The 26,380-nt window shown below is 39.0% G+C and overlaps 1 protein-coding gene across 2 annotated transcripts in view; it reads right to left on the minus strand.

Annotated features, from left to right (window-relative positions):
* The window catches only part of camsap2a (calmodulin regulated spectrin-associated protein family, member 2a), a 183,932-nt gene that overhangs the window by 52,512 nt on the left and 105,040 nt on the right, over positions 1-26,380 (minus strand). Inside the window, exons 3-6 of one of the 2 annotated variants that reach the window (XM_072573835.1) lie at positions 15,816-15,977; positions 13,274-13,357; positions 3,913-3,945; positions 491-632 (exon numbers count right to left, since the gene is read on the minus strand). In XM_072573835.1, coding sequence (XP_072429936.1) covers positions 491-632; positions 3,913-3,945; positions 13,274-13,357; positions 15,816-15,977 — 421 coding nt within the window. The remainder of the gene's footprint in view (positions 1-490; positions 633-3,912; positions 3,946-13,273; positions 13,358-15,815; positions 15,978-26,380) is intronic. The other variant, XM_072573836.1, reaches the window with a different exon arrangement.

A 26,380-nucleotide genomic window follows, 5' to 3' on the forward strand; every position in this document is an offset into this window, starting at 1 on the left:
AGAAAGACCAGCAGAACTCCCCAGGTCTTTCAAAGGCACAGCCTTGCTCTGATTAAGGAAAACTCAAAGGAAGTAAAACAATGAATTATTGCCTTGTATTTAATCAGTTGTGTGGTTAGACAGACCCTTTGCAGCTATTTGCTAGAGAACTCAAATATTATCACACTGCCTCAAGCGGACGCTGTTTGCTTTATACTAAAAGATCACAACATGCATATTGTTTGAAGAATTTACTTCAGTTTGACATTTTGAAGGTGGTGGCTACCTCTCCATTTTAAAAAAAAACAAGCTTTTGTTAGTTTGGGCCTCCCATGGCCATAACTGTCTTTCTCAATGATGTTACCTAAGGTCAAACATCCTGATTAAAATATAATAATTGCGATATGATATAGAAGCAAGCCCTTTCCAGGGTGAATCTTAAATTGTTGTACTACAGGACAACAGGTTAGATTCTTTGACGCAGGATCTTAGATGGAAAATGGAGTCTCACCTTCCATTCGGATAATATCGGGACAGTAAAAATGAATCAGTGCAGCTAATGCACAACCATCTGTGGTGTCCTTCAACAGATTTTCAACTGGTGAGATGCAGGGTAGCTGCTTGGGTACCATTTGATCCTTTCTGTAACGGGCCTGTCACAGAATAACAGATGCAGTCAGATGAACAAATTTATTTGCAATAAGAAAGTTAAAATGAAAAATATATCTACTTTATATGAAATAACAAGATGTTTGTCACATTCACGCACAAATTTTCAATTATTTGGGAACAGGCTAATTTAAATCCACTTTCTCAATATCGAGGTTTGTTTACAAAAACACACACAGCTTCAACAAATAAGAAAACATGTTCCCATTCTGCAGTAGATACACAGATTTATAGTTTGCTTTGAAGGGCACAAGCCAATTATGGACTTGGGTGTGGGGGGTTGGGCACAGTGGGCAGCCACTTGTAAGGGTTTTTAAAGAATGAATATTTTTGTTCAAAAAGTTTAAGTCTACACTTCACCATTCTGCCTGCTAGCTACAGCAACCAAAGCACTGAGAAAATCATTAAGATGCCAGAAGGAGCATCTCAGGCAACACAGAAAAACTAGTCTATCTGTTCACTGTTAAGACAGAATAATAAGTATTGAAAATGTCTGTGCAAGAAGCACAGTTTCACTGGCATCAGCATCACCAAGTTATTTCAACCGGATAGAATTTAACTACCAATATGTATCTTGCAATCCTGCAACAAAAAGCTGAAATTAATAATGGATCACTTGCATTAATCTAGTATTAGCCCATCCAGTCGGTCACTAGAGTAGACTATCAAACAAAAAGTGGGGTCATGTAATGACTTTCCTTTATAAGAGTGACACGAGTGGATTCTGAAATAAAAATGGTGAGCCCCTCAAAATTCTGATGATGGCACGGAGTCATTTGCGTGTGAATCTGAAGAGCTGTCATCTAATTACTTCAGATTTCCAGCATCCTCACTGGACTGCACAGATTAATTTGAGGGCCAGATCTGTGCAGCCAAATGCTATTAGAAGACTGGCAGGATTTCTCAGATTGGCTTGCAATGACCTGTGGAGGATAGTTTCAGTCAACTAATAAACCGTGAGGAATGGTTCATGAGGAGCTCTGTTTTGCTGCTTTTCCCCAAGAGAGGTGCAAATGTGTCTGAGGGGTGGAAGTGGCTATGGTATGCAAACTAATGAGTATTTACATTATAAACTGAATGCTGGAATGAATTAGAAGTCTTGCCAACAATATTGTTGGTCAGCTATCAGTTCCACTACCTGCAAATGCATCCATAATAATCTGAGCGCTGACACATTTTGGGTAAACTGATGAAGTGAGTCACAACTCTTACTTCATTGGAAGTGATTTGAAACAAAATCTATACAAAGAAGCCAGAGTTGCATATCCAAAACCTGAGTAAGAAAGCCTAACTGGAAAAACCTTAAGTTTAGAAATCATCAAATCCAACCAAATAGTTGTAAATGAACTCTTGATGTCAAGAAATGGTAATTACTTTGAGATCAATATATTGTTAATAGACAGATGACATTTTAAAGTCTAATTTTCCACATTGTTCAATATCAAAAACATTAAGTAAACAGGTTCTGAAGATTTAGAATTCTCATGGAACTCTACATATTATGTTTCAATCTTCAGTAGAGGTAGCACTGCAAGCTTAATCGGCCAGCAAACTACTCATCAATGTATCTCTAACCACTTTGCTCACATTGCCATTATAATTGATTCCAAAACTTAAAAATATTTAAGAATATTAACAACATACACTTAGATATTCTAAGGAAGAAATTAAAATATCAAGAAAAAACAAGAATATCAGGGATGTGGGACATTCCTTACTTCTTGCTCAATGCTACCTAGTTTCCACTCAACTCCATCTTTAATGTCCTCCCACCATGTTAAATTAATTGGCTGCTTAAGGAGCACAATTGGTTGTGGGTAGGTGTGGTTCTCCAGGCCTCACTTGTATCCCAAAACTGAAGATAGGTCAGGAAAGGCTGAAAGGCCAGCTGGAAGATGTTTTAGACTCCCTTGCCTGCAAATCCATTGGCAGGGGACCCACAAAAGTTTACAAATGAAATAATCTACATATAAGATACCAAATTTATCATATTTAATTCTCGTCTGACTTCGCTCCAAAAGCATTGTCTTCAATGCAAATTATTTATTGTTGAATTAAGTTGATTAAACTTGTGTAAATAAATCCAACAATGATTTTTTTTGATAAGCTTGCCTTGTGATGTAACAGCAACTTGTGCAGACAAGGTACCTGGAAATATTTTGTTTGTGTATTCACGAAGCAATTTTTCACCAAATAAAATAAACAGGGAGAAAATAGACTGGTCAAAGTGAAAGACCAAAACTGCCCAGCTACAATTTCTGTTGCAGGTTGTCCTGAATCAGCCAATTTCAGCCAGAGTTCTAATCATAGTCTAAAACCCAGTCCCCAGGAAGGGAGATGCAAAAACACAATACTCTTTAAAAGAAAGTGATAGCATTCACACCTGTCCAAAGATCCCATGACACGTTTTGAAGAATTGGGCAACTTTGCCTGAATCACAGCTAACATTACTCTCAAACAGATAACCTGGTAATTTCTCTTACTTCTGTTTGGGGGATTTGGCCGTGCACAAATTCACTGTCAGTTGTATTTGAATTATAATAGCAATAACATTTCAAAAGTATTTAATTGTCGATGAATCATTTTGGGATGTGTAAAGTATTTAAAAGCAAGTTTGTCCTTTTCCTATTTGCAATGGGAATTTCCTATGGAAAGTAACTACTCTGAAATTGTGCAACCTGGCTGTTATATTGTCTTTCTTGGACAAATTGCTCAAGTTGGAGTCAGCCTCAGCTACAAACCTAGGCTTGGACACTGTTTTTGTTCAGAGCTGTGATACTGTGGGTCAAGTTGGACTTGCATAATCGGAGTAGGTGCAGTGCATTTTAATAGAACTGAAAATAGGCTTATAATGTCCCAGAATTTCAAATTGTTGTCTGACTTATTGAAAATTAAAACAGTCATGGTCATGTTCCTCGTACAAATGATCTTGCATTACTATCTAGCCCATTGCACACAAAACATACACTCAATATTAACTTTCAGCTTGTTAACCTCTTTACATTTCTTGGATAAACTAAGGCAATTCCTTAAAAAGAAAATACTCAATGCTAAGGGATGCATGCAGACGTGAACGAAAAACAAAACGTGGCTCATTTAAAAATGAATGGACAGCAGACATGGGAGTGTTAATGCCAGAAAATGAAATGACAAGACAGCAGAGTAAAACAATACCACGTTAATTGGCATAAGTTAGCACAACTACACTGAGAATAACAAACTGTCCACAAATACAATGGGTCACTAGTCATTGAATTAACTTACAGGAACCAGCTTCCAATACCATTTGGTAGGAGACTTCAGAGGAAGCAGCACCAAGGAGAGAGAAAGGATTGAAGCGATGAGATAAAAAAGAAAAGTCACAATTTTGTCAAGATCACATGCAATACTTCAAAATCTTCTACTGTCCTTTAATTTTCAATCTCTAATTTTAGGAAAAAGACAAAATGTCTTCGGACTATGGGAAACATTGGGCTGAATTTTGTGGTCAGCAGCAGAGGTACTAGCATGACCTTCAAGAAAGCTGCCACCAAAGATCTAATAAACTCTGTGGCATGGTTTTATATTTCTCTGATGAACATTTAATCCTGGTGCCAAGTCAAGTCAAGGCCATGCAGCAGCAGTGATGTCAACAACCATGGTAAATAGCCAAAAACATTGCACAATGCAAACCAGCAAGTTAAAAGCACCTAATGTCCACCACTTCTAACTAAACTTTTCGCATAGCAAAATAATTCATCAGGACTGAATTAAAACAACATAACTCAAGTATAAATAAATTTGGAGGCTATTCTAAAATGAATTGTGCAGTATTTTTAAAGTAGGTACATTTTTTAGAAACTTAGTGCACCTCATTCAACATGGACAGTATTTATATAGTACACCATTAAAAACCCAACTGCACTTCATTCACCAAAAAGTAACTTTTTCAAAGGTATTCCACCGTTAAATGATAGTGGTCAAAGCAGAAGTTGTCAACAACTTATGTTTCCCACAGATTGGAATCTGGGGTTACTGCAGCGGCACAACTTTAAGAGAAACATAGAATCAACGATAGCAAGTTCTGGCCTTCTGTGTAACTCTGTGCATGTGCAACTGCAGAAATTGCTGACAATACCATCATTGCCCCTGCAAACGCTTGACTTATTTTGGCGTTTTCCATTCTGAGTACATCAGTCTCAGAAATAAGATTCTTTCTCAATGCAATATGATTGAAGTAGAGCTATGCAGCAAGAAATGGTGACACAGTTTACAAATTGTAAAATATTTTTCAGTTGCATCTGAGGACTTTTACAAATAAAATTTAAACATCATCATGTGAAAATCCCTGCCTTGAACAGAATTCAAAATGTGAAGCACCCAGAATACTTAGTTACAAACATGATTCTCCAGATTGTAAAAAAACTCAACTACACTAACATTTCTTTTTCCCTGACTGAGAGACCTCTTTTAATGGCTCCTAAAAAAATTATTTGACAACAACATACAGGCCAAGCAAAATAAGTCACTTTGAAACCATTGTCATTAGGTTCCAAATTTGGTCCTTTCCAAAAGCAATTATTTTAAACTGCTGCATGACGTATGTAAAAAGTTATGATATCAAGCTGCTCTGTAAAAAGCTGATCATTTTCTACACCATAATATCGTTGTCTGCTACACCGCTGCACAGCCATTCACAGCTTGACTTGTAAAAGTTATGTTCTGGAAAAACCACAGTTTTGGAGGCTGTCAAAATGTCTCAATATGGAACATCGCTTTTATAGGAAAGAAGAATGTGTGTTTTTTCTCCAAACTTCATGGCCAACTCAGGAAGGCAACATCTTGAAAATGTGAGGGTTGTAAACAGTTTATCAATTATGGAGAAAATGTTTTGCCCAAGCAGAATTCCACTCCTTAATACAAGCTATTTATAATGTTCCAAAAACATTATAATATTATTAGCATTACATGTGTGATAGGCTTGAAATGTACGTTAATAAAGTGCCACACCTGCAAGGTTTTATAAGGTGTCATGTGTTAAACTTCGAATTCAAGGTAAAATGGTGATGTAACCTTCTACTAGCTGTGTCTGGCAATAAGCCAATGTGACCAGCTTGCCACAGGGTAAGGTCAAGTTCCAGTAAAACCCAAGTGCCAGATCTAGCTTAAAAAAAGGAAAAGCTGTTGGCCTGTTTTGACACAGAGGCTTTGGACAGACAGACAGACAGACAGACAGACAGAGAGAGAGAGAGAGAGAGAGAGAGAGAGAGCGCGAGCATGAAGAACAGCTTTTTGCAGACAGGTACAATGTGGGTAGCAGTATATACTCTGGTTGAAGAAATGAAACCTCAGAAAATTAAGGTCGCAGGAAGATTTGTCCTAGCAATGCCAGGAAATGAAATCACTGGAGTAGGCCTTGTTGCAAAGTATCAGTTCTGGGATTACCTTCTGAGATTACCTTCTGAGATTGAAGGTAATAGCTTTCAACAGAAACTGGATGTCATGACTCAGTGATTCATGGTGAACCAAGCCCAATGATTGCTGGGAATAACTTTGGACTGGTTCCTGTTAAGACTAAGATTCTGCAGTGAGTATTAAGTAACACACAAATGCAGCACTGGGTTTTCAGTCATGTTAGGACATTATGGAGAAATTAATCTAATGTATTAGTTGTTCATAAAGTAATGTTTTGTTGATGTTGATTTCAGTTTGTTTGTTTCAATAAAAATCTTATAAAGTGAAATCTTGCGTTATTATTTTTGTCAGCCATAAGTTCAAATGTCTTTTTGTTTTAAAAGAATTATTCATCTCTGTTGCCATCGTAACAAATGTCAGTTATTGAAGATCAGCTACTCAGACATTAGTTGTTAGTCTCAAGTAACCGATCATAAGGACAAAAATCAACAGTTCGAACATTGCTTCACTATAAATTAATCCTGAAGGGCTCATTCCCGAAACATCGATTCTCCTGCTCTTTGGATGCTGCCTGACCTGCTGCGCTTTTCCAGCAACACATTTTCAGCTCTGATCTCCAGCATCTGCAGTCCTCACTTTCTCCTATATTATAAATAAGTACTTAATTTAAATTTTCTTCACAATATCAATTACCTTAAAACCTACCGTATACATGAGAACGATATTCTATAAGCAACATTCTTTGATAATATAACCTTCAACTGTTGTTCAAATGCTTTAAACATAATCTGGAGACAAATAATACACCTCTCCCGTACAGAAGAGGGAAAATATATATCTGAGGACTACCTCTTCATTGAATTTATTAATTGAAACATTGCCAGTCAGCAGTTCAGGCTGTGAGGTGAAAGAGTGTGGAATATTGAAGAATATGGAAAACATTTCTTACAGTTCCTTAAGAAGCCAGTGAAATATGCGAATACAAACCAGATGTGACTACCCAAGGTATTGAGAAAATAGAATTTTCAGTTTTTCTCTACAGTTACACTATTTTCTCAAAATGTTCGTGATACATGTAATAAAGCAGAATCCATGTACAGTTTTGGCTGTTCACTTACTATCCCATAAGCCTTCTCAAGGCAGCTGTTTGTCAAAACCACCAGCTAACAGTAAAGGAAAATAAACTACATCAACAGCAACTATCTTGGCCTGTTCAGTAGTAACAGAATGACTATGACTGTAGCCAAATTTCAGCAGCCACAACACATTCTTGTGGTTATGAAAAGACATACATCAAAGGAGATAAGACAGATTTCAGCAATGCAAAAACATTGTAAATTCAAAACTGACCACAGCGAGTATGATTAACAACATTGCTTCACATGACCTGTCACCACTTTCCAAAAATATTTAAGAATGTACACTACTTGATTGATAGGAGACTCTGACAGATTTGTCAACTACTTACTGATCCCAGTTGTGGGAAATTTATTGATGAATCTTAACGAATGAAAAATATTTCCAGCATTAGCCTTAATTGTGAAGATATCCAATTATCATCAGGCAGAGAAATTACCCGGAAATGGCTGGCTTCTTTCTTCAATACCTTTTCAGGATTCAGGTCTTGTCTAAAACTTTGAAGCCATGCAAGAAATTCAAGATTTCACTTTAAGTCTCAGAATACTTTAAAACTACCAGCTGCTTTGCTTGTCCTTTCAAAAATAATCTGCCTGATTCCACAATCGTCTTTGATTTGTGCAGCAAGTTATGTCATTGTACATTCTATAAAATTAGCCATGCCAAGCTACTGAAAAACTCATTCCTGGCAACTATCAACTAGAAACAGCATTGTGGCAAATTCTGTTTGACAGAATACCAACTGGAGCAAATTAACCACAAACAGTTGTGCACTATTTGATTTTAAATTGTTCACACTTTGGGAAGATATCTACAGAAAATGCATCGAGTAAGCAGAAAGTACAGTCTGCAATCCTGTACCAGTATCATAGATGACCAATCCATTCTGTCAGTATGCGTGATGTCAGGCAAAACAGTTACAAGTAGTTAAAACTACTTGAAATGATAACTCAGGTACTTTCCAGGAATAAGCAGAAATCAAACAGTGTGAAACAACTCCTATATTTGTTACCTATCTTGAGAAATTTTTAGACTTCTTGACTGAGACAATTAATCATTGCTGTTGGTAAAATTTAATGCGATATCACAACTGTTCATCAGCATATGACCAAAGAATAATTGTATTTTTAGAAATCTAACACATTGACTGAATTTAGACATCTGTGAAGGAATTAAAACATATTTTGCTCTCAAAGGTGAACAGGGAAACGTCCTTTTTCAATCAAAGTAGTGGCTACCCTGGATTATTCTACACTTGCATACATGAAATTGACAATTGAACAAATATCAAAGAACAGTATAGCACAGAAACAGGCCCTTGACCCACCAAGCCGGCACCCGACACATGATGCCTTTCTAAACTAAAATCCTTTTGCTCTCTAAGCTGTCCATATCACACTACTCTCTGCTTATTCATTTATCTGTTAAGTTGCCTCTTAAATATCACTTTTGTAACGGCGTCCGCCACCACCTCTGGCAGCACATACCAGGTACTTACCATCCTCTATCCATTAAACAAAACATTCCTCTCACATCTCCTTTAAACTTAGCCCCTTTTCCATTAAACATATGTCCCTAGTAATTGACATTTCTACCCTGGTAAAAAGACTCCGACTATCTATTCTATCCACCCTCCCATCATTTTGGAAACTTCTATAAAGTCATTGCTCTTCATTTGACGGTCAAGTGAAAACAGACCAATTTGTCTAATCTCTCCTCATGCCACATAGACAATTCCTCTTATCCCTCTAGCAGTGATTTCTTTGGATGAACTCACCACGTTAGGGTGGTTATCAAGTTGCAGGCGGGTTCATCAGCTAAGGTTTTAATGCGACATTTCATCGATCACGACGATTGCTTTCATTAAGTCCATCGTTGCAAGGGCTTTTAGTCATGGCAATCATGGCTGTGTTTTCAGATAGGTCTCGAAGCTCAGAGGAAAATTTCTCTCCACTACAAGGCAGAAACCTGCCCATTCCTCAAATTTGGTCCTTATTCTTTCTCAAGGTTTTGTCAAGAAAACCCCTTTTGTCCTTACTGTCATTTTAGAAAGAATGAATCTGGTTGTCAGGTGCACAAATGTAGAAAGAAAATATTTGTGTTTTGGCTCCACAAAATTAGATGTTTACTACTCCACGTTTTAAAAACAGAGTTGTATGCCAATAGAAAGTGCATAACAGTAAGTGCTGGCATCTCTGATAAGTTTTATAGATGTCTCACAGCCCGACATGAAACGGCAACTCATTACTCATCGACCACAACCGTAACCTTTTGCAGGATTTTGAACCTTTGACAAGTAGAGTGAGCAAAGTATCTAGGGATGGGATTTTCCCACTTTCAGTTCAGGTCTTTTATCAAGACAGATACATGGCATCCAGTCTGCCACTTCGCTCAGATGATCTTCTGCTCTTCATCTAATTAATTATGCAACTGAGCTCTTGGACGTTTTTCTTGAGGGATCGTATGGTTGGAGAGATGCAAGTGCTCACCACGGCTGGGATCTTTGGCCATTCATTCCACTGGAGTCGTATTTAAAGCTCAGCTTCACAGTACTTCAGAAGCTTCAATCCAAGAACCGCACCTCACAACTTAGTGCACAAATATATCATGGAGGATACAGCACAGAGGAAAGATGAGCTTGCTTCCTGCTTTGTGGACCGGGACCTGAAGGTCTTGGTAGATTAGGGGGTGAAGGTGGCAATCATGGAGTCAGACAGCACGGGAACAGACACTTTGGCCCAAACAATCCATGCTGAACGTAATCCCAAACGTAAACTAGTCCCATCTGCCTGATCCTGGCCCATATCCCTGCAAACCATTTCTATTCATGCACTTATCCAAATATCTTTTAAATGATGCAATTGTACCCACATGCACCACTTCCTCAGGAAGTTCAATCCACGTGATACCCCCTCCATATAAAACATTTGCCCTTTTTTTTAAATCTTACTCTTCTCAGCTTTAAAATGTGCCCCCTAGTCACATCCATGGGAAAAGACAACTAACATTAGCTCTATCTATAACACTCATGATTTTATAAAAACCTGTGAGGTCCTTCTTCTGTCACACTACTACAGCAAGTCAAACTGGCCCAATACTGTCTCCCAGGAGAAACTGGAGGACCAACAGTGCAGGAAGGAAATGAATAACTGTCTGTTCTCCCAAAGGTTAGGTGCTACCATTTTCTCTCTGCTATCTCACACACGTCAAGCCACCAGTTGATTCCACTAGATACACCTCTCACCTTATCTCTCCACGCTTCAGGCTCACTGCCTTTATTCCTGATGAAGGGCTTTTGCCCGAAACGTCGATTTCGCTGCTCCTTGGATGCTGCCTGAACTGCTGTGCTCTTCCAGCACCACTAATCCAGTATTTGGTTTTCAGCATCTGCAGTTATTGTTTTTACACCTCTCACCGAGGCTCATGGAGCATAACTCTGACTATTGCATGCAAGTCCATTCAACAGCTGACCCACCTCAACCTTCCAAACAACTAACCCTTTCTGCTCTCTTTACTTGCTACCTCTCATTCTCACTTCACCAGGTCCTCACCAACATCCATCACACTCAATTCCTCTCTTTGCCTCATAGCAGGAAACACTGGTGCAATCCCTGGACTTTTGTCTTTCAGCATCCTGAATGATCTACCTCTAATTCTTGGACTGGTTGCACTGACCATGGTCAAATCCCTGGAGGACAAAGACACAGATAGAATTAGAATTAGAATTAGAATCCCTATAGTGTGGAAACAGGCCATTCGGCCCTGCAAGTCCACACTCACTCTCCGAAGAGTAACCCACCAGATCCATTCCCCTACCCTGTTATCCTATATTTATCCCTGACCAATGCATCTAACCTACACATCTCTGAACAATATGAGCAATTTAGCATGGCCAGTTCAGCTAACTTGCACATCTTTGGACTGTGAGAGGAAACCTGAGCACCTGAAGGAAACCCATGCAGACGCAGGGAGAAAATGCAAACGCCACACAGACAGTCACCCGAGGTTGGTATTTAATCCGGGGCCCTTGGCGCTGTGAGGTAACAGAGCTAACCACTGAGCCACCATGCCACCCCGTGACTCTGGTGTGACCAAGCCCCTTGACTAAATGTGGCATCACTACCTAACTGACCATAATTCCCCACCAACCCACTAAGGACTGCTCCCCTTTGACTTTTGCACAAGGCCATTTGAATGCAGCACATAACAACGTGTTTGCCATATATACTGCTGGGGACAAGCTGCAGGTGTGATGCTGCCATAGCATTGTGCTACACATGCTCACTCTTGATTTTTTCACTAAGACAAGCTACATGACTCTCCCTCTACACTAAAGCGAAATATGAGCCAGAGGCAGACAGTCTGTTACTGAGACTGAAGATCGTGTATGTTATGAAAGTAAACTGAAAGCCATGAATTGCATCTTTTGCAGATGCATGAGATACATGTGTATTCCTGCACAAGGCAACCTGACAGCAGTATGTAAGTCATAGATATCCCTGAGTTTCAAATAAAACATTAAAAAGTTGAAGTGGTACATGAGCTGAGGGCATGTTGTTTTAAATATGCAGTTTGATGACAGCTGAGACAAATATTTGGCAGATTTGCACACTGAATTGCATTTGGTAATTTGCATAGTGTGGGAAGGAGAGGAGAAGTAAAAGGGACGTATAAAGAGGAGCAATTGGGACCTGAATGAGATGCAAGTGCACAGAAATATGTTAGCTGCTGCTCAATGCTGAGATTTTGACCTTGCCGTTTAAGGCTGGGGGACGATCACAAAAAGCTCTTCTTGACATCAAGATTCTGATTTTTTCTTTCACTCCATATTTTCCTGCTCAACACTGGAGCCCTCCAGGGGTGTGTGCTCAGCCCCCTACTGTACTCACTGTTTACCCATGACTGTGTTGCCAAGTACCAGACTAATGATATTTCCAAGTTCGTTGATGACACCACCATAGGTCGGTCAAATCTCAGATGGTGACAAAACAGATTACAGACGGGAGGTGGTAGACCTGGAAAAATGGTGCACTGAGAACAACCTAGTTCTCAATGCCGGCAAAACCAAGGAACTCATTATTGACTTTTGGTGGGATGTTATTCATGACCCCCTTCACATTAACAGCATGGAGGTGGAATGAGTAGAGTGTGTCAAGCTCCTGGGAGTGGTCATCCACAACAAGCTTTCTTGGAGTCTTCATGTGGATGCACTGGTTACAAAGGCCCAGCAACATTTCATTCCTCAGGCAGCTGAGAAAATTTGGTATGGAGGTGAAAACCATTGCCAACTTTTATAGGTGCACCATCGACAGCATTGTCTGGATGTATCACTACCTGGTACGGCAACTGTACTATTCAAGATCGGAGATGGTTACAGAGGCCGATCACAAAGGCCAACGTCCCATCTATTGAATCCATCTACCAGTCCCGCTGTCAAGGAAAGGCCGCCAGCATTCTCAAAGATCCATCCCAGCCTGGCAATACTTTTCTACAACCTCTAACATCAGGGAGAAAGTACAGAAGCCTGAACATGCACCAGCCAGTTTCAAAACAGTTTCTACCCTACTGTTGTTAGAATACTGAATGGACTCACAAACTCATAGCATTTGCCTGTATCTGTGTTTTGTTTTTTGCTGCTGTTTACCTATTATTTACTATCTGTGCTACTTAACTCTGTGATCTGCCTATATTGCTCACAAGACAAAGCTTTTCACTGTGCCTCGGTACACGCTACTGTAAGTTCAAGTCAATTTAATTCAATTTTCTCACCCCACCAGGTCTGGAAAATTGCACCCACGTAATTTTAAGACAATGATCCCAGTTAATATCCATTGCCTACAAACAATTAAACATAGCTAATATGTGGCACACAAGTGTACTTTATGCAGCTCAGTATGCAGGTTCTCTCTTATGGTTCGACATACTTCCTGCAAACATTTAATAACGACTTTAAAGTGAAAGATAAATTTTCAAACTTCAGTAAAGGACCACATAGAAAGAATTCGGTTGAAAAGTGGGGTTTTCTTGGCACTTAAATATTACAGTTATCCTTAAGTCGTCAAAGATAATTAAGAAAATTTCAACCAGCTCCTACCCTTTGACTTCCAGGTGTTTCTGCCCCTTGTGGTCGCCTTTGCTTCTGCTCCTGACTGACTATTTCCTTCAAATGTTCATTTACCTGAATCAATTACAAAACAAAGATTTAAGATTGTTATTAAATGCAAGTATCATTTGCTCTGCTTAATTTAAAACTCAGACCAATTACATTATTGATCAATGGTTTAATAGCTACTTAAAATATCACAGCTGGAAATGAAAAGTTGTGTGAAAGTTTCAACATTTACAGGGAAATAGTACTAATAGTTCTTATTGCATTTTATACATTACATAATCTGGCTGACAGAGATTTATATCATTAATTCATCAACATTTCTGGGCAAATACCAAAAGTAATATTTCAGTAAGGAGAGAAGGTTAGACTGAGGGTTGGGAGAAAGAGAGATGGATGGAGAGGATAACCATTAATTTTCATACATTTTCAAAGTAGTTGTAGTTATTCAAATACAGAACATCCTTTTGTTTTTGGAATGTTTTGGTGAGTGGACAACACAAAGGTTTATGTAGCCTTCTTAAAATGGTTGTGTTACTGCAGAAACACATCAGATCTAAAGCAAATGTTCCCGGAAATACACTGAATACATTTCTATCTGAATTCTAGTTTCAATTACAGTCATGGTGTTGCAAGGTTCCTTTTGGCCTGGAGTCAAATATACCCAAAGTGAAACAACACTGCCATCCTTTCGTTGCAATCTCTTCAGATGGTGAAAAGGGGATAGTTGTGAGCTGGTCAAATTATTGATGGTACACCGTAATCGAATGAGCTCCGGAATCAGCGGATAAACAGTAATGCTAGAGCTACCCCCCTCTTTATAGAAAGAAATAACGTGGCATTGAAGAGAGACAGTGACATGTTAAGAATCTTTTGGGCATTTATGAAATGATGTGGCTATTGCATAACAGCACAATTCACATCATAATAGGGCTGCGTCAGAGAACTGACTATAATATAAGTTAAAATCTCAAACGATTGGTACATTTTCTAAGAATGATCAAATGTCATTACAGGGCATGTCAACAACAAATCATTCTGCAATGTTTCTCAGGATATTTGACTGCAAGGAGTTGGAATGCTGAATGTATCATTACAGACATATTTAAATATTGTATTCTTTTGGACATGGAACCCTGTTGGAAGCAGCCTGGAAAAGTTAAAAAGAAACTCTTTTCTCTAATCTTGCCCACAAAATAATAAACTGCCATTTGGAAGTAAAAAAAAAAGTGTGACATTTAAGAAAAAGGACTTTCTTTGCCAAAGCCCACCTTCAATGCTTTGGGAAAATTCACAAGAATATCACTGTAATGGGAACAACATTTTGTAATATTTTATGCATGAGAAGAAAATGCTGATTGATTGCCAAGTGGAATCTAATTAGAAGAAACGTTTCCACGGAGACCGCTTTGTTTAAATTTAAAACAGACAGGATGAGTCTGCTTCATCAAGACATTGCCCTGAGGAATAAACCAGTGATTAGTTGCTGCCCATTTTGTTCAGTTGGAACAGGTGAGTGTTCTGTAAAGAACTAGACGATGTGTATTTACATATTCAGCATTCCATACACACAAAGGAGCCATGCTCACTGACAAAAGGTAAATTAGTTATCAGCATAATTCTGAGCACACTCAGGACTACTTAGGGAATGTTCCACAAGAGAACAACATCAGAATGTTGTTTCCCTTTACATTAAAATAATTCACAAAAATGCCAATCTGTTAAAGACAAAAAGCTTTGACCAAATGTAGATATTATCAGCAATATGTCAGTAGTAAATATTGAAAACTGCACAAATTGCTCAAGGTTGTGATGTTCTTTCAATGAGCTTGTTAGCTTTAACACAAAACTGGAACATGCAAAGTTCGCATATTGCTCGACATTCATTTGTACGGTGTATTTAACAAACTTTTCACTTTTGTGTTCAAGTTATTTACATCTCAATAACAACTGGAACATACTAAGGGATTGGAGTGAGCAGAAAGCATTCAGCTGGAGGGAAAGGGAAAGGATAGGTGACAAATGAAGAGAGTTGGGAGAAGAGCGTGGAAATGTGATGAGGGTGTGTGCATGAGTTGACAGTAGGAGCTGGAGTGATCTTTGAAGGTCCTACTGCTGAAATGATTGAATGTATATCTCCAGGTTTACACATGAAAAACTGTCACTTGTCTGAATTACACTGCAAAAGCACCGGAACTGTACATCAGTATTATCTCTTCACTTTTGAAGGAATGGTGAATGGGAGAAAAAGTTGAATGACAAAATTGGAGAAAGAAATGCCAAGTGGTGCTGATTAGCTCAGTTGGCTGGATAGCTGGTTTGTGATGCAGAGTGACATCAACAGCGTGGATTCAATTCCCACAATGACTGAGGTTACCATGAAGAACTCCCCTGCTCATCCTCTGCCCTCACCACAAGTCACTGAGCTCTAATGATCTGGTAAGACTCTGGAAACTTTACCTTTAGATTATCACAGACTCCCCTCAAACCACACTTGTTTCAGTTCACTGGATTGGAGATACTCTACCTTATTTATCCAGCAGACAATGGCATCTTCAATGTCATATGGTAGCTCTGTGGCTGGGAAGAAGTTTGTGAACTGCTGGACACATGAGACCACTTTCCCGATACTGATCATTTCCACAGTGTAGGCCATCATCAGGGTGTCAATCATAGCCAGGTGGGCAGTCTGCGAACAGAAAAGATTTAGAGTATTCTTCAGTCAATGTCACAGCTCAAAGGAAGGCTTAGACTTGGAAATTTTGGCATCTCAAATTTTGAGGACCTGACTGTTACAACAGTAACAGCCCACATTTCAAATGGGCAGGTCTGAGAAACCAGAGTGTTTGGGCCTCAGACATCACTGCAATTTGAACAGCACTGCACTAGATATAGAACATGTTAAGCCCCACTTTGCATACACGTTATTAGGATGAATCATAGGAGACTCGAGAAGGAATAGATGAGTCTCAGATTCCAAGATCAGGGTTCACTGGGGATCAGGTGGAAAGATCACAGACATTGGAACTAATGTTTATGGTTCTGGAATGTTGTCAGAGATACCAGGACCAGGAAGGAGGAGATTACAATAAGTACTTATTTGCTTTTACACAGTACACTAGCAATGGCTGCCTCAAGAGGAAGCAACGTTGCTGTCAAAATCTGAAATTGATAGGATGCTGCTTTTTGTATTTGCAAATGCTCTAATACCCAATGAAGATAGAGATTGAACGTACCTCTTCCTTGCCCTTCACCAAAATGTGGTAGAACTTTGTGCATGCACATCAGATACCATTTTGGTCTTCAAACTGCAGCTTTAGTGTTACTGATCCAAATGTCACATCCAGGGAGTATATGAAAGCTGAAACATCAGAAGGCTAACCATTTCTCCATAGTCATATTTTAAAGTTTCTGGTGCAAAACCTGGCCTAATTTTAGGAAGTAATATGGATGCCTTGACAAATTTTTCTAAGATTATAACTTATGACATCTCAAATTCTAAATGTCATATCGACTTAAAATTTATTTCCTGCTGGTTTTAATACTGACAGATTGCTAGCAATGATGCTAAGTCAATGTATTTGAGCAACTTGCTTTCCAATCATGCCAAGTAAAATTTAATCAAAAACTCTAATGTTCCAGTCTCCGCAGATACCAAATCTCTCTTAAAGAGAGATGAATTTCACAAACTGCTAATGGAAATAAACTGAAAGACAAGTCTCCACTTTTCAAGACTTGTAACAAATAAACCACAATCAATATATTTTTATTAATAGGCAACTAGTAGATCAAACCAAAAAAAAATTATGCAATGGCAACGCAACCAAAATTTATCTTGCAAAACACTAACTTTATACCATGATCCAACAAGTATTAACATAAGGATCAATCACAAAGTTATTTTCAGGTTTCCATCATGCCAGGTCAAAACCTGCACAGATCTTTGACAATCTTTCCAATCTGCCTAAGATTTTGGATCTGATTATCACCAGAAAAACTATACTTCAGCAACTCTTATTCCTTTCTTCTTTTGAACAGAAAATGAAACCTTAAAAGCAACCTGCTCATTCTTTAACAAACCAGTTTTCCCAGCTTGATGGCAGGGATCATTCCCCTGACAATTAGCAGCATCCTTTCCTGTCCCGTGAAATACTCAATGGCATTAAACAAGTGCTCAACTGATATATCAATTATTTCCATTGGAGTATTTCACCAATCCCCATGGCTATCTCAAGTTAGATGGGTACTTCCGATTTCCAGTGATTACAATTATACATTTCATTCCAGAAATCATTGTAGTACTTTTGTTATATTTACATGTAAGTAGGCCTAGTGAGTAGTTTCACCAGCTTGACATCTCACATTTCAGAATGCCTTGTGATTCTCCTGACACACCCCCTTACATTCTTCATTGAGCCAATGTTGATCACTGGTTTGATCGTAATGGTACAGTGGGGGATATGATGGGACATGAAGTTACAGATTATAGTTGGGTCTAATCCTGATGGCCTATGTTTTCTTCACTGCATGGCCCCCAAGGTCCACTTGCAGCTGTGACTTCCACACTCCAGCACATTGATCAAGACCTCCAAGCAGATGCATGGCTGCAGGAACTTTATTGATGGCCCACAATGACTCATGGATACCCAGTCTCAAATTGTACCAAATTGGTCCAGTCTAGCATGATGGACGTACTGCACCACACAATGGAGGGTATCTTTAATGTGAACTTGGGATTTGGTCTCCAGATGGAATGTGTGGTGGTCATTCCCACCAACACTCACCAAAGGAGAGGTGCACCGGCATCAGATTAGTGAGAATGAGGCCAAGTATGTTTTCCCTATTGTTGGTTTCTTCACCACCTGCTGCAGACCCAATCTAGCAGCCATGTCCTTTAGAAACCTGCCAGCTTGGTAGATAGTACTGCCACTACGCCACTCCTGGCGGTGGACATTGAAATCCACCACTTAGAGTCCATTCTGCATCTTCACTACTTCTTCCAAGTGGTGTTCGACATAGAAGAGAACTGGTTCAGAATTGGGAAGGGGGATTGTAAATGGAAATCAGCCTGTTGTTCTCTTGCCCAAGTTTGTCTTGAGACCACAAGACTTCACGGGGTCCAGAGTCAACATTAAGGTCTCCCTAGGTAACTCTCTGTAGACTATATCCTACTGTGCCTCCAGCTCTACTGGGTTCTGCCAGTGGGACAGGGATGGTATTGTCTTGGATATTGTGTATCAGACATGTTTCCATGAGTTTGACTATGCCAATTGACACATCTGTCTGACACCTCTACTAATTTTCACACTTACAGGAGCTTCCATATGTTACTAAGGAGGACTCTGCAGGGTTGACAGGGCTGAGTTTGCCATTGTTATTTCCAGTGCCTAGGTTGACACCAGGTGGTCCATCTGATTTCATTCCATTTTGAGACTTAGTGCTTTGATACAGATGAGTGACTTACTGGCCTTTTCAGGGGACAGTTAAGTGACAACACACATCATTGCTGTGTATAACAACCAATCCTTAGTTAAAAGGACAGCAGTGAACTAATTGGAATTTAATGACAATCAATGATAATTTTATGGACGTCATTAGACTTTCTGCCATGTCCCCAAAGCATTACCTGCGTCTCAATACCACTACATCTTTGTTTTCCCCATTGGAACAAATATAGTCAGTGGGCTCTGTCTGATCAGATTTGAGATTTGAAAAGGAGCATACAAGTTTTCTCGGTGTTCTGGTTGACTTTCACAACTCAAACTATACCTCCAAAAACAGATGTACCTGGAATTTCCTGGAAATTTGACATAAGCACAGACCGAGAACAGGTTTCAGGAAGATTTTGTTCCCTGAAAATTGTGTGTTACTAGTTATTGTTTGATCATTTGTGCCCCTTCAGGGACTTATTGACCGAAACTGTCAAGCACTCATTCGTGTGTATTACCTCCACACACAGACCAGTTTGTGGGACCTTTGTGCACTTAACCCGTGCAGTAATGTGCTGCTTTAGATTTGGGCCTAAAGCCTTAGGTGGAGTGATGCCTGGAGTTACTGATTTGCTGTTACTGACATTTGGTCGGTACATCCTCCAAACTGGTCTGACCACCAATAGACAAAGTGAGTGATGTTTATAAAACTTGTTTTTATTGGGCCCTGCATAATCCTTAACCTCAGACCCATCAAACTTTGGATCTTCGCTTTCTCACATGCTCAGAAATATACAACCCGCTTGGCATTCCCAGTGAGCATATCTCTGTCACACACAATAACAAGACAGAGAATTGTACAGTAGAACCAGGAGGTTTTGAGATTGAAGAGTCACAACAGAGACGGCAACCAATTAACTGTACACTTAAAGGTGGCACTGTTTTTACATGTGCTTTGCATAAGTTTGTTTTAAAAATCCTGACATAGATCGAGGATCCACATGAAATTTTAATATTTATATATGCAAGATGGGTGTAAAGTAAAACAGAAATTTCACTATTTCCAAGTTGGATTGAGGTTGTACTCTGGCTGGGTTTATTCCTCTCAGAGTTTTGTACATTGACCGAGGTTATATATTTCTTCCCAATGCCACCACCCCACACCACACTCCCTGGTTACACATACCTCCTCAATTTATTCTTAATGAAAAATAAACAACTTCTGACTGTATAGATGTTTTGGTCATGGTCACAGGGCAAACCATAAATACTATAGGATAATGCAATGTAGTATGCATTTTCTACCACTAGAGGGTTAACACTTACATATACTGTCTCAAGTTTAGAATCACACAGCACCAGGTTTAATTGGAAGCACACGAGCTTTTGGAGCATCGCTCCTTCATCAGGTGGTAATGGAGGGCTCAATCCTACCACACAGAATTTATAGCAAAAACTTACAGTGTGATGGAACTGAAGTTATACATTGAAAAACTGATTGTCTGTTAAGCCTTTCATCTGTTAGAATACAGTGATAATTTCACTTCTTTCATGTGTAAATCACAAAACCTTTTTTTCAAAAAGTTGCATTCTCAGGTTAGCTGTTAACAATGGTGGTAGCTAGACAATATATTGAAGGTGTTGGCCCCCTGTGTTCTCTGTCCACGCCATGATGTTTAGATGGATTCTAATCTAAAAAGTGAGATAACGGAGTTCTACATGAATTCATGCAGTTTTTGAGCAAAGTACAATGTAACCCTGAAAGTACAAATTCACCCCACAAAATATATGTGTGCATGTGGGTCTTTGTCTGTGTGTGTCTCTGTTTGTCTGTCTGGTTTGGGGATTGAGTGTGAGAAAGTGTATGTGTGTGTGTAGTGAGTGCAGAGTTCTTAAGTCTGAGAGGGGGCGCATGTAAGAGTGTGGGAGTGTGGGAGTGTGTGTGTTTGTGTGCACGTCTGTGTGTATGTGTGTATAGGAGTGCCTATGCCTGTGTGAGTGCGTGTGTGTGTGTAGGGGTATCTGTGTGTGTATATAGTGCAATGGTGGTCACCTGTAATGTGACATGAACCCAAGGTCCCGGTTGAGGCCCTATGAGTACCAAACTTAGCTATCAGCCTCTGCTCGGCCACTTTTCTCTACTGTCTGTCCTGAAGTCCACCTTGGAGGATGGTCACATGAAGGTCCGTGGCTGAATGTCCTGGACCACTGAAGTGTTCCCCAACTGGGAGGGAACCCTCCTGTCTGTTGATTGTTGTGCGGTGCCCATTCATCTGTTGTCGTAGCCTTTGCTCGGTTTCCCCATTGTACCATGCCTCAGGGCATCCTTGCCTGCAACATCACACTGTAAATGTTTGGAATGAGCCCTCCACTACCACCTGAAGGAGCGACACTCCAAAAGCTAGTGTGCTTCGAATTAAACCTCTTGGACTATAACCTGGTGTTGTGTGATCTTTAACTTTGTACACCCCAGTCCAACACCGGCATCTCCAAATCATATACTGTCTCAAACACACTGAAGTGCAGAGATCAGCTTTACACCCACAAATGTTCACATGTTACAAGCAATCAATGTGATTCTGGGCTGAGTAACTGCACCATCCATCACTTTTAATTTAAACAATAAAATACTGCTAATGATGTTGATAATTTCCTGATAGAAATACCTAAACATTCTGTTACAGACTCACCGGCTGGTATTATAATTCTGGCAGATGTCAACTATTGTGTATTTTAATTGTACAATCCTGCCATATATGGGTTTTTAAACAGGCAAATGCTTCAAGACTTAGCAGACTATACAATTCCTGCACTATCTGCCTGCTTAGTACAATTCTCACAGCAGGCACTCTGTATTGCTAGGTTAGTGCTGACTGTGCATTTCAGTAAAAACTCTGCACAGAACATAATTTTTGGTAACTGTTTTCTCCTCCAGCCTTTGAGCTACCAAAACAATCTCTTTCAATGTAAAGCAACTGATGACTGCTGCTACAATTTTCTTCCCCTGTAAACAATGATTAAGAAGTACAACTCAGCAGGTGTGGGTTTGAGATTGAGCTATCCCCACCCTTACTGCTCTGATGCATAACATTGGTATTCCAATACTTTGTGCTGACTGCACCAAACAACCTTAAACAGAGACTGCTGAACACATCCATTAAAAATCATCGCACAGTTCATCTAGTTCTGAACACACAAAATCCAGGGGATGATATCAGGAAGCGTGTCTTCATACAACATATACAGGAAAGCTGGAACTCTTACTCCAAAATTCTGCTGAAGTCAGCTGAAAATTTCAAAACTGAAATTGATAGAATTTTGCTGGCATGGTATTAGGGGTTATGGAACAGAGACAAGTACTTCGAGTTAAAATATAGACCAACAATGATCTAACTGATTGTCAGAAGAGACTTGAGGCACCAGGCTGCCTTCTCCTGTAAAATTACAAAATTATTTCTGCAGTTATTTAAGAAAAGATGAGTTAAGAATGTTCAAGGATAAACACAAATTATAGAACTCATTTCAGAATATAATGATTTATTTATAGGTCAATGGGCAAGTCATTTGTGATATGATAGACATGGATACTGTATAAAACACCACTAACACCCCACAGTATTAACATCAGAATGAAATCGTAGAGTTTTATGATGTAGCACGTTTACCTACGCATACCTCAAATAACCTAGAATAACGCACTTCTGGTAAAATTGGACATGAACTGTACATTTCCTGTAATCACACTACACATATCAAATACGAGTAAAGTATTCACCATACATTGTTAAACTGAATCAGTCCACTTTTCTGAAATGTCAATGGAATTACTTCTGAAACTGTAAATACTGATCCCAAGTCAGATGAAGCAATTTAAACTACATTTGACTGCTTAGACTTGAGGATTTACTGTAGCATTGCCAGTGATGTTGAGGAATGACCACAGGAGAGGAGCAACAGAACATCCTAGAATGCTGTGAATGAGTCGTTGGGGGGGGGGGGAAAGCTGAATATCAGGAAATTACAGTACAAGGGGGGAAAAAATACAAGCTCTTCAGGGAATGGGAATTTCAGAATAATTCAGCACAGAAAGAGGCCAATCAATTTTGTGCCAGAAATAATGTGAACAAACGAGAGAATGATACTGAAGAGTGGGGTTTTATGTAGCACAAGCAGTGAGCAGAAAAGATACTGAAGGGAAGGTAGGACAGAATTTGTAGAGGATGAAAGGATTATATGAGCTAACTTTCATTTGAATACGAACATTATAGAAAGGGTGATCATTTAACAAGTTTAAATAAATAAGGGATGGATTGCAATGCAAACAGATTTTTTTAATGACACAGGGAAACAAAAAGGCAAATGGTCCTTAAAGTAGTCCTGGAAACTTATACAAGGTGATAGAAAGAAAGAGAGGGAGAGAATCTGTGAAGACTTGTGGATGAAGGATGGCATAGACAGGGAGGGGCTAGTCTTTCCGACATAAAGGAAAAGAAAGTAATGAGATGTCTAGACAGACCATTTCATCAGCAATTTTATTTCAACTTTTTAATATTCTTAATTGAGTTAGCAAAATTACAGGTTAGCTATACATTATAAACTGTTTCAAAATCAACCAAGAAAATAATTACTAGCAAGTCTAGCTCAGTATTATTTTTAAAGTACAGTAAATTGTTTTATGTGCACCAGCAGATGAATTACAGAAAAGCAAATTAACTCTCACCTGGAGGCATTTTCTAAAATCTCTATCGGGTAATTACTCATGCTGAAGTGAATGTTTTGGAATAGGAGTCATTTTCCCAGTCTACACAGGAAAACATCATTACTGGAATTGTTGGGCTTCTGAAAGTAACATTAGTAAAGACCTGGTGACAAGAGATAGGATCCTATGGGGTGGGAGGGTAGACTTAGAGCCCTTAAAGTTCACTCTTTCTTTGAAAGTGCCTTTATTCTAAACCTGTTCATTTCTGTGCATCACATGATTGGAAAAATATATTAACCACTGGTTGCACTGCAGCACTGATTTAAGATCACAAAAAGACCATAAGATATAGAAGCAGATTTATGCCATATGGCCCATTGCATGTGCTCCACCATTCAATCATGGCTGATATATTTTTTAATCCCATTCTCCCGGCTTCTTCCTGTGATTTTTGATCCCCCTGTCATAGTATAAACTTCAGAACTTTAATACAGGAATGAAATTAGAGTCTGGGATTTAAATAAGAAAGAAAGGACTCATAAGCAAGGGATGTATTTCCTCGACATAACAGGCTAAGGGATGACTTAATCAAAGGTTTGCAGAATATTAAGCAAATAGATAAGTCAGAAAGAGGAAAGTATTCTTCAGGACTCCGATACAGAGCCTAGAAATTACCGTAAAACCTTTCAGGAATGCAGTTAGGAAAACGCTTCTCCACAGAGTGTGGTAGATATTTGGAACACTCTTCCAGAAATGGCAATTATATTTAGTTAATTGTCATTTTTAAATTTTAGGTTTATAATTTGTGTTAATTAAAGGCACTGAGGGATATGGGGCAAAGGCAGCTAAATGGAATTGGTTCACATGTCAATCATGATCAAAATAAATGGTTGAATAGAATCAAGGGGCTAATTAGGAACACAAAGAACTCAGAATTTTAGGACTATGAAGACCTCAAGCCTGCTCTGGCATTCCATTCGATCATAGCTGATCTAATTATGGCCCAAAATCAATTTTCCTGCCTGCTCCCATAACCCTCACTAATCCACAGTTTGTCTAACTCAGTCTTGAATATATTCAATGGCTCAGCCTCTACTGCTCACTAAGAGAGAGTTTCAAACACAGGTGATCTCAGATGAAATTTTTATTCACCTCTGCCCCAAATTACACTCTATTTTTAAACAGCAACTTCTGTTTCTAGATTCCCAAACATTTTTTCAGCATCTTCAGAAAGACATCACCTGGCTGTAGAGTGCTTTTACATTCCCTAAGTGAAATAGATGATTAATTTAAACTGCACTGTTGTAGAAATCCTTAATTAGCATAGACCCAACTCTATTACAAATAGCTCAATATCAGTTACACACAACTAAAGGGTGAATTTATTGCCAATACCATCAATAGTATATTCAAACCACCCAGTGCAAGCTCTGCAGTGGTCAGCAGGTTACCCATGGGTAGGGAAAGGGAGGTGAAAAGGCTTTGTTATGGTGCAGCTATTGACATCATTGTAGCCCATCTGCACAGGCAGCTGGTGGCCATCTTGGTTATGGCAATACACACTCCGCTAAACAAATGCGGAGCCAGTCAACACCTAAATGAACGAGCTTTGTAGCTTCAAAAAAAAAACCAAATTTCACTACATGACATGCTAACGTACAATCTAAACCTCCCTTTCAGCTTAAAAATGAGCACTGTGGAGAAAATTAACAGAACACAATCAACTGAATGTGTATTGTGCCAACTAACTGGAAGGAATTTGATGTGTGCATTGCATCCAAATTGCACTGAGTTTATACATGTTTAGCCACAAACGAATATCATTGCAGGTTCTTGTGTTGACTCATTGAGAGGAATGGAAAATCAAGAAAGTGGGTTGGTGATGTAACAAATGCTCCAACCTAAAGTATGATTCAAAAACGGCAACCACCCACTGTTTCTATCACTAAGACACTAGAAAAGTTTGAACTCAGGCAGCATGGACATGTTTTTAAAACAGCAAATCAAAAACATGCAGCAGCCACACCATACGCTACTCACATTAAATACTGAACTGGGGTGTGAAAAGGAATGCAATTACTAAAATGAAAGTCCATAAATACAAAACTAATTCAGCACAAAACAGAACACCTGGCAGTGATTCACATTGGCCAATGATTTGCCATCAGAAGCAACGCAATGGTGCTCACCACTGAACTTAATAAAGCAGGCCACACAGATACAACAATCTCCATGGCATGTATTTCCCCTTTCCCAACAGCTGTTTAAATCTGGTCCCAAGTCAAGGAGATCTCCAGATGTGCAGCAGCAGTGTTGTTGTCGAGAGAATAAACAGCCAACGACATTGAAGCATTCTCTCAGACAGTAAATCAGATGAAAGTACTTACTTTTTATTCCCCCATCTGAATTTTCAAATTTAGAATTGTAATTGGGTTAGGATAAAATTTAAAATAAAATGAAACAAGCTTTACAAAATGTAAAAATGGAGGAATTGGTCATTACACCAAAACAAACTTTCAGGGCATGTGATGATGTTTAGTAGTAATCAGGAGGATCGTACACTCATTCAACAGAGTGCAACTATTTCAAGGGTTTTCACAGCAAAACTAATAGCCTAAGAGTAAAATTTCTTGTCAACTCATCGATTTTACAAATATTACCACCTGAATGAATTTCAACATTGCATCCTCCACAGAAATGCAGAATCAATTATAGCACTTTTCGATTTGCACATTAATCTGTCCTTGTGGGAACTCTAACGTCACTGTCAGTTTCAACTGAGTAATGATAGTCAGTGCCGCAATTTTACATCATTGCCATCAAAACTATGGTTAATATTCTCAAATGGTTCAACCTTTTTCAGGAAGGAAAAGGTAAAAGTTGGATTAGGTAGACACAGGAACTTGTATCAACATACAGACATCTCTCATAACACTTAGACAACTGTCAAGAAAAAGTCAAATT

Source organism: Chiloscyllium punctatum, chromosome 7 (genome assembly GCF_047496795.1).
Source record: "Chiloscyllium punctatum isolate Juve2018m chromosome 7, sChiPun1.3, whole genome shotgun sequence".
Lineage (NCBI taxonomy): Eukaryota > Metazoa > Chordata > Chondrichthyes > Orectolobiformes > Hemiscylliidae > Chiloscyllium > Chiloscyllium punctatum.